The 9,782-nt window shown below is 43.9% G+C and overlaps 1 protein-coding gene across 2 annotated transcripts in view; it reads left to right on the forward strand.

The window, feature by feature from the left end:
• The window catches only part of Rnf10 (ring finger protein 10), a 58,829-nt gene that overhangs the window by 41,665 nt on the left and 7,382 nt on the right, over positions 1–9,782 (forward strand). For both annotated transcript variants that reach the window (XM_004636256.3, XM_023721014.1), the window contains 7 exons: positions 1,157–1,320; positions 4,442–4,567; positions 4,866–5,139; positions 5,302–5,435; positions 6,778–6,895; positions 7,125–7,226; positions 8,053–8,208. In XM_004636256.3, the coding sequence (XP_004636313.1) occupies positions 1,157–1,320; positions 4,442–4,567; positions 4,866–5,139; positions 5,302–5,435; positions 6,778–6,895; positions 7,125–7,226; positions 8,053–8,208 (1,074 nt within the window). The remainder of the gene's footprint in view (positions 1–1,156; positions 1,321–4,441; positions 4,568–4,865; positions 5,140–5,301; positions 5,436–6,777; positions 6,896–7,124; positions 7,227–8,052; positions 8,209–9,782) is intronic.

Below are 9,782 nucleotides of genomic sequence, written 5' to 3' on the forward strand. Positions count from 1 at the left end.
CACTGAGCCATCTCTCCAGCCCCGATCCTCCTGTTTTTAGCCTCCCCAGAATGGGGGTTAAAGGTGTGTGGCACCACGCCCTGTCTTGGGGACCTCAGCATGCCCAGGTGCAGGGCCAGTGGTCACATGGTACCAGGGATTGAACCCCTGTTCCTGGGCTTGCCTAAGCAGGCGCTTAGTCAGCACTGAGCTATCGCGAAGCTACTTTCAGCCCCAATTTTTTATTTTGTTTTATTTTTTTTTTTTGTGAACCGGCCCTTGTGCTTGCCAGGGAAGCGCTTATTCCACTGAGCCATCTCCCTGGCCCCTTTAAATTTTTTTTTACTAACCCACTTTTTGATTTTTTTTCTTTTGGCAGAACTGGGGATTGAACTCAGGCCCTTGCGCTTGCCAGGGAAGCGCTTATTCCACTGAGCCATTTCCCTAGTCGTTACCAACCCACTTTTGTAGCCTGCAAAGTTCTCTTTAATAAGCATACCATTGTGTTATCATCTACTTTTAGACTTAACTGATTAGTTTCAACTTTACTGATATTAACTAAATGTTTTTGTTTTTGTTTTTGTTTTGTGGAACTGGGGATTGAACTCACACCTTTGCGCTTGCCAGGGATGTGCTTATTCTACTCAGCCATCTTCCCAGCCCCTTACCTAAATGTTGTGGTTAATAAACATTGTGAATCTAAATATTTGACTTAATCTATGATTTCTTTCTAAAGAGTTTTTGGTAGTACTGGGAATCAAACTCAGGACCTCACACTTATCAGACAGGCACTGTGTTGCTGAGCTAAATCCTTGGCTCCAATTTTTTTAGACTGCTTGTATTACTGGGTGAGAGTTACAAACCTTTTTTTAATACTTTATTTTGTATGTGTGGCCAGTTCAGCCCACCAGGGGGCGGGGCGGGCTGGCATGTGGTGCTGGGGGATTGAACCGGGGTCCCTGTGCTTTGCTAAGCTTGCTCTAAGTAGGTGCTTTAGACCACTCAGCCATCTCACCAGCCCAAGAGTTACAAACCTTTTAAGGCAGTTGTTACCTAAGTTATAGTGAATACTTCATGTTCACTAGAAAAAAAGTTGTGTGTGAGAAAATTTTCTTTTTATTCATACCATCATAGGCTTTGAGTGTTGGATTTGTTTTATCTGCTGGCTTTCTTGCAGATGAACAGCACAGCCAGTACTCCAAGTTGCTACTGGCCTCTAAGGAGGAGCAGGTGCTGCAACGGGTTGTTCTAGATGAGAAAGTGGCCCTGGAGCAGCAACTGGCAGAGGAGAAGCACACTCCCGAGTCCTGCTTTATTGAGGCAGCTATCCAGGAGCTCAAGGTAAATGCTGTGGGGTTTTTTTTGTTTGCTTTTTAATGTACTTAGTGCAGGGTCTACAGGGTCTCACTACACAGATGGGACTAGTAGTGATCCTCCTGTGTTCAGCCTCCCAAGCGCTGGGATTACAGGTGCACATCACCACACCCAGTCTCAGTCCCTGTCACAGCATGCCTTGGGGGCAGGGCCAGCATACGTCTGTGATCGAACCCTGGTCCCTGCGGCTGCCTAAGCAGGCACTTTAGTCTGCTAAGCTCCCTGTCTGGCCTAAGGAGGTCAAGATGAGAGACAATATTTTTAGGAACTAAAAACTAGAGAATGGATGCAAGGAGCAGTTACTTCAACCCTTCATTGAAGCTTACCAGCTTGGAATGGCTGAAAAAACCAAGTAGTCTCCTCTTGGGCTTGTGTGGTGATGGGAGGGAAGGGAGGGGCTGCCTAAGGTTTATCAGGCTCCTAAAGCCATTCTGAAAATATCAGAATGATTTTGAGTAATTGTGACAGTGGACTTTTAAGTTGCTTACTTTTTTTTTTTTTTTGCCGTACCAGGGATTGAAGTCAGGACCCTGCGCTTGCCAGGCAGGCACTTAGTTATTCTACTGAACTGTCTCCCCAGACCCAAGTTACATTCATTCATTCGTTCATTTGTTTGTGGTAACAGGGATTGTACTTGGGACCTTGTGCTTGCCAGGCAGGCACTTATGCTGCTGAACTATATCCCTGGCCCCCAGGTTACATTTTTAATTAAGCAATGCTGGTGGGTTTCTTGTTCTTGTTTTGGATTTTTTAATCTTTTATTTATTTGGTTTAGGGTCTTGCTCTGCAGCTCAGACTCATAGTGATCCTCCTTCAGCCTCCCCAGCAGTGGGATTTAGGGGTGCACCACCATGCTTGGTTTTGAGGCCAGCACAGCATGCCTGGGTTTCCTGGGCTGGTAGGCATAACGTACCAGGAATCGAACTTGGGTCCTTGCACTTGCCGGGCAGGGGCTTAGACTGCTGAGCTCTCACCCCAGCCCTGTTTTTATTTTTTGAGACAGGGTCTTGCTATGTAGTTCAGGCTGGCCTTGAGCTTACTGTGTAGCCCAACCTGGTCTCTGTTAGTGGTGATCTACCTGCCTTAGCCTCCTGACTGCTGGATTACAGTGTGTACCACCATGCTAGGCTAGGTAGTTTTTTTGTCAGAAATACTAGATTTATTTAGTATTTTAGGCAAGGGTCAGGGTGTTCAGGGTCTCAATATTAGATCAGAACTTGCAGTGATTGTCCTGCTTACAGCCTCCCAAGTGCTGAGATTACAGGCGTGTTCCACCACGCCCAGTCTCAGTGGACTTCACATGCCCCAGGGGCGGGGTCTATGCGGCAGGCCCCTGAACTTGCATGTAAGCGCTTTAATCCACTGAGCTATAGATGTATTTTTTAGAGGCGTTTTGAGAGATATTGTGGAGAAAGTACTATGGTCTACCTAGAGAGTCTGAATAATGCCTGCTGAGATCTTGGAATAGCAAGAATTAACCTGAGTAAAGATTCTCAAGGTTCCATATTCTCCGAAACAGCTTCCTTAAACTTAAAGCATGAGAACTGTGATTGTTTAGCTGTTCTCTGAGACAATGTTCTGTAGGCCTGGGCCCCACAGGCTTAGCTTGCTAATTAGGTGGAACAAATTCAGGGTGATGCTTATCTTCAGATCACACTTTGAGAACCAGTGGTATAGATCTGGATAGTAAAGCCCTCGCTTATTAAGTGGTTTGTGTGGAATAGGCCTAGTGCAGGAATCACATCTGTAACACTGTTTTCTGCAGTAGTAGATGCAGCTGTCCACATCTGTGTTTTAGGAAATGGAACCATAGGATAGTATATTTGTTTAAAGACACGTAACTAGAATTTGAATTTCTTTTCTAGCCTCATGTGATAAGGCATCCCTGTAATCACAGCTCTCTAGGGGGCCAAGCAGGAGGTTTGCAAGTTCTAGCTCCACCTGGTCAGTTTATTAATTTAACAACTTAACAAAATCCTTTCTCAAAGAAGAAAACAAAAATTCTGACTACCAAGTCCCCTTCGGGGAAGGTAGCATATCTTGTCCTTTGTGTTTGTTTTCTGCCTGCCTCCTTTCCTCCCCTCTCCTCCCCAGTCTTCCTCTTCTCACCCCTCTTACTTCCTTCATCTTGGTAGTATTTGTTTAAGTACCATTTTATTTGGAAGAATTCCTACACAGAATTAGACCTATCCAGGTTGTCCAAGTTTAAGTGGGACTAGCGAAATGCTTCTCACTTAATTCTGGGTTTGTCTCTTAATATCATTTATAAAAACTAGAAGGCTACCTTTCTTTTTGTACTGGAGATCAAACTCAGGACCTTGCACTTGCTGGGCAGGCAATTACGCTGCTGAGCTATATCCCTAGTCCTGTTTTCTTCTGTTTTGAAGCAAGTTCTGACTAGTGCAGGCCAGCCTTGGACTCCCTTATGTAGATCAGGTTGGCCTTGAATTCACAGCAGTCCTCCTCCCAAGTACTGGGATTATAGGTGTAAACTACAATGCCTGGCTAGAAGGCTAATTTATGTTCTTGTATTTTTTTCAAAAAGTTTTTTTTTTTTGAACTGAGGCCCTTGTGCTTGCCAGGGAAGCAGTTATTCTACCGAGCCATCTCCTCGGCCCCTTTCAGAAAGTTTTTGTGTAGTTTTAAGGTCACAGATTCTAAGCAAAGTACCATCATTTGTGGTACCAGGTACTTTTTAAAAAAATTTTATTTATTTATTTATTTATTTGTGTGTGTGTGTGTGGCCAGCTCAGCCTACCAGGGGGCGGGGCTGGCTGGCATGTGGTGCTGGGGGATTGAACCGTGGTCCCTGTGCTTTGCTAAGCTTGTTCTGAGTGGGTGCTTTAGACCACTGAGCCATCTCACCAGCCCCACCAGGTACTTTTTGTTGCTGGTTTTCTTCAGAGTAGGGATTGGATTTTTTTCTTTTTTGCTGTACTAGTTACCAATTAAGCACTTTAGTCAACCATTCTTAACCCAAAGAGCAAGGGTTTTAAGCACTTAAACCTTTCCCACTGGGTCTTAACTGTCTTATTCTTATCAGTCCTTGGCATTTAACTTTCTTTGGTGTCTTCTCTGGTGGCTTTAGACTCGGGAAGAGGCTCTGTCGGGATTAGCTGAAAGCAGAGAGGAGGCCCCTGGTGTCGTGGCTGCTCTGGAACAAATGGTGCTGATGGCTCCTTTGACAAAAGAATCTGTTTTTCAACCTAAGAAGGTCAGTGTGCCTCTGTTACAGATCAAATGACTGCCATTCCTCAAATATTGCCATAGTAGGCACCTTTGTGAGACCTGAACTCTTTGGAGAAGAGGTGGTTATGACTGTTTCCTGTATGGCGCTCTCATTATTTCCTGAGGTGCTAAATCCATGTATTTGAAAACTCAGATATACATGAAGGGAGCTTTTCTTTTTTTTTTTGAAGGGAGCTTTTTATGCCTACCTTTGCCACATCATTTTTTTTTGGGGAAATAGGATGGACGTATACTTTGTTTTGACCTTGAGTTTGTTCCACCAGGGTGTGCTAGAATATCTGTCTGCCTTTGATGAAGAAACCACGGAAGTTTGTTCTCTGGACTCTCCTCATCCTCTTGCTCTCCCTCTGGTAGAGGAAGAGGAAGCAGTGTCTGAACCAGAGCCCGAGGGTTTGTCAGAGACCTGTGATGACTCGGAGTTAGCAGATGACAATCTTGGGGAGGAGACTGTTTGTATTGAGTCCAGACAGCAGGAACCTGTCCCTAAGCCTGGCTTCACACACCTGAGCAGCTCACCTTGTTACTACTTTTACCAAGGTGAGGGCCCCTAAGGAGGAGGGCTGGGTTCCCACACTGCTAGATCTGGTGGGGAGGGTCACAGTGCCTTTCAGCATGGGCAGGGAGAGGCAGGCCTAGCCATGAGAGGGCCCATGCTGAGGGCTTCCCAAGATTGGTATGTGATAGAGCCCTTGTCTTCAGCGGAGGATGGGCAGCACATGTTCCTGCACCCCATCAACGTGCGCTGCCTTGTGCGAGAGTATGGTAGCCTGGAGCGGAGTCCGGAGAAGATCTCAGCGACTGTGGTAGAGATTGCCGGGTACTCCATGTCTGAGGTAAGGGCCTACCTTTAAAAGAGAAGGATCAGGGAGCAGCATTAACCTCATCTCTCCAGGGTAGGTCTAGCCAGCCTAACTCCACAAGACTTCAGGCATTTTGTGTATGTATATATGTAACACTAGGGCTTTTACTTGGAGCCTTGTACATGCTAACATGCTAGGCAAGTACCCTACCTCCTAGCTATACTTCAGCCCTATTTTTAAAAAATTTACTATTTATTTATGTAATACTGGGAATAGAACTCAGGACCTTTGCACTGACCTATATCACCAGCCTTTTATTATTTTTAAAAATGTATTTTGAGATATGGTCTAGCTAAGTTGCCCAGGCTGTCTAGGCTTGAATCTGTAATCCTCCTTCCCCTGCGGCCTCCCAGAGTGCTGGGATTATAATGTACCACCATGTTTGGTACCCTGTATGTTTTTAAGTCTGTTTTTGTTGGTGATGATCCTGTGAATTTTTGAGAGTTACACAATTTTGTTTTTTGTTTTAAATTGTGCCAGGACTCTTGTAAGTCAGTTTCTGCTATCACCTGCATCTTACATTTATTTGTTACGGTTTAGGGAGATGAGTATGCCCTCCTTTCAGTCATGATGAAGCTTGTTCTTTCTTGTTTTTCTTTCTCCTTATTTTTGGGGGAGAAGTTCACAAAAATCTGAAGTCCTTGAAGGCTTTAGCTAGGTCCCACAGCCTTGAAGTATATATTTAGCATAGCAGATACCTGAGTTTTGGTCTGATAAATTTATTTTTTTATTTTTTATTTTTTAAATTTAAATTTATTTATTTGTGTGTGTGTGTGTATGTGTGTGTGTGGCCAGCTCAGCCCACCGGGGGCGGGGCTGGCTGGCATGTGGGGCTGGGGGATTGAACCGCGGTCCCTGTGCTTTGCTAAGCTTGTTCTAAGTAGGTGCTTTAGACCACTGAGCCATCTCACCAGCCCTGGTCTGATAAATTTATACATGAGAACTTTGGCCCTTTGGTAATTATCCCTATGTTCACAAATTTATTATATGACTCAATTAGAGACTCTCTGAGTACTGTAAATTTTCCATCACTCAGGAAAATTAAATTGATAAGCTTCTTTTTCTTAAGTTTTAGGCCAAATTTCTTTCAGTATGGAAACCTGATTTTTTAGTAGTTGTGAGTGGTTCCCTTCCTCTGTTGCCCTTCCTCCCTCCCTCCTTCACACAGTTTCATCTTCCCTGTTCTCTCCACTCAGTTGTGGTAGACTTTAAGTCCTTGTCTAAATGTATATACACTGTTGGAAAACTGGGTTGGGACCCTGTGCTCAAGAGATATGCCTGGCCTTAGTTGCCTGTGATCCCTTTTCCAATGTAGGATGTTCGACAGCGTCATAGATATCTTTCTCACTTGCCACTCACCTGTGAGTTCAGCCTCTGTGAACTGGCTCTGCAGCCTCCTGTGGTCTCTAAAGAAACCCTAGAGATGTTCTCAGGTGAGAAAGCCCATTTTACTTTTCTTTAAAGTGGGATTTAAGGACTGTTGGGGAAACTTAGTGTAAAAGAGATGGAAGTAGTACATATTGTGAGTCAGTAATTCCTGAAACACTCAATTCATCTAGTCCAGGTGAGCCCACAGGTGTGGGCTTAGCTACTAGTCAGTTAGGAGGAGTTACTGATACAATGGTCTAGAATCTGCCTTCTCATAAATTGACGAACCCACAGATGACATTGAGAAGAGGAAGCGTCAGCGCCAAAAGAAGGCTCGGGAGGAACGCCGCCGAGAACGCAGGATTGAGATGGAGGAGAACAAGAAACAGGGCAAGTGTGAGTGCATTTACTCTATAATCTGTGAGTCTTTGTGTGAGGCCTTTGGTCCAGGCCTAGAAGCCAGGCTGCTTAAGTTCATGCTTAGCTTTGCCATTTGTTTTCTACTGTGAGTCTTGAGAGTACCTCTTTTTGAAGCTTGGTCAAGTATGTGTAACACATAAAAAAGTGGAAGATGGAGACAGAAACCTGTTCAGGGAAGGGAATGGGAGGTCTGCTGAAAGTGCTGAGGGCAGTCGTCCCCTGTAATCTGTGGATCACAAACCTCGCCTATGTTAAAGGAGCCAGCACTGTGTAGTGAGTTCCAAGAGTGTCTGTGTCCCTGGCTAGGGAAAGGATTTAGTTGTACGAATGTGTGCTTCCAACACTACGTAGCTACTTGGCACATGTCCTGAAGTTTGAGAAAACTAATGTTTCAGGACAGGATTTTTCTGTTTTAATATTCTCACTATAGAGTATTCAGACAAGTTAGAACAATTATGTATACTGAACCTGAATGTTTATCGCCCTGCTTTTTATGGTTTTTTGAGGTAGGGTTTCTATAGTTAAGGCTGGCCTCAAACTCACAATGATCCTCATATCCCAGTCTCCTGACTACTCGGGTTATATGCATGTGCCACCACATCTAGCTTGAGTAGTTAACAGTTAGAAGATGACTTTTATGCTAAAGACATATTATAGAATCACAGTTATTATAAATTAGATTTTAAGGCTTCTACTTGCATCCTCCAGATTCTTGAGGCTGTGCATGATGATTGTCCTCCACTGTTGGAAAAAAATTGAGGACTTGAATAAATGGCCTACCATTATTGTCTTTTCCTTGTAGATCCAGAAGTCCACATTCCCCTGGAGAATCTACAGCAATTTCCTGCCTTCAATTCATATACCTGCTCTTCTGATTCTGCTTTGGGTCCTACCAGCACTGAGGGCCATGGACCTCTCTCCCTCTCTCCTCTTAGCAGAAGCCCAGGTTCTCATGCAGGTAAAAAGTTAGGGTATATTGAATTTAGCCCCCGGATAGACCTGAAGTAAAACACCTGTCTCTGGATTTACAACTCTGACCTACTGGGCAGAGTGTACTTTTTTTGGCAGATAACTTTCCTCTGGATAGTTGTAAGCTACATCAAATTCATGCTGTTTGATTTCCTTCTGTTACTGGTTGTACTGATTTCTTTTCTTTCTTTTTTTAGGGAAGGGTCTACAGGGTGTTCAGGGTCTCACTACTACTAGATCAAATTCATAGTGATCCGCCTGTTTACAGCTTCCCAAGAGCTGGGATTACAGACACACGCCACTACGCCCAGTCTCAGTTGACATCTCAGCGTGCCTGGGGGTGGGGCTGGCACGCAGGCCCAGGGATCAAACCCCAGCCCCTGAGCCTGCTGGCAGGTGCTTTAATCTGCTGAGCTATTTGGCTGGCCCTTTATACTGATTTCTTATACCTTGTCAGCTTTTCTGAACTTCAAGGTACAGTTCATTTGGAATATAGGAAACCTACATTTTTTTCTTGTGACTCAGCTGTCTTATTTCTAGTTTTTATTTTTGTTTATTTATTGTCTTTGAGACAAGGTCTCCTCTCTGTGCAGCTCAGCCTGGCTTTGAGCTCACTTTGTAGCCCAGGCTGGTCTCAAACTTGCAAGGATCCTCCTACCTCAGCCTTTTGAGTTGCTGGGATTACAGTTACATGCTGCCATGCCTGGCCATCTCCCTTGCATACTTCAACATCTTTGTATGTATCTCTTTGTTGTGGTAGTATGCCTAGCGGCAAAAAAGAAATGACCTACTCAATGACCTAGGTAAGGTTTTCCCTATCTTACTAGTAGGGAAATGGCTAAATTACAGTCTTGATGCTATTGAAGAAGGAAATCACTATCTTTGTGAACAAATGGGAAGATAAAAAGGAAGCTGTAGAGCAAAAACATTGTGTGTGAGGAACCACAGAACAAAACTGCTTAGTGGGTTTATATGTCTTAAGTGTGTAGATAGGTTGTTCAAAGAACCTTTGTGCTTTTGTTCCCCCTTAAAATTATATATATATATATATATATATATATATGACATGATTTATATATAATTTTATAGAGACAATGTATGATAGTGTTATAGTGTATTATAATATCATGAATGAAATACTGGCTAAGCCAGGTGTGTTGGTACATGAACTGTGGGAGGCTGAGACAGGATAATCCCAGAGCCCAGCCTGGGAAACTTGTGACATAGCCAAATTCTGTCTCAAAATAAGGTTGTAGTCACAGCACTTGGGAGGCTGAGGCAGGATGATTGTTGAGTTTAAGGCTGCATAGAGACCCTGTTTCAGATGGATGGATAAAAATAAAAAAGATCTGGGGATATAGCTTAGGGAGATCCTGGACCCTCAGTACTAGGATTAGGGGGCAGCATTATTGGCTGTAATTCCAGAGGGCTCTCTCTTCTGCTTATCTGACAGATTTTGATACTTAAGACTTCTCAAACTGAGTGTGATGGTGCACTGAGAAATGAGGGTTTGAGGTCAGACCAGGCAATTTAGCAAGACCTAGTCTTTTTTTTTTTTTTTTT

Source organism: Octodon degus, unplaced genomic scaffold (assembly GCF_000260255.1).
Source record: "Octodon degus isolate 3935 unplaced genomic scaffold, OctDeg1.0 scaffold00079, whole genome shotgun sequence".
NCBI classification, from domain to species: domain Eukaryota; kingdom Metazoa; phylum Chordata; class Mammalia; order Rodentia; family Octodontidae; genus Octodon; species Octodon degus.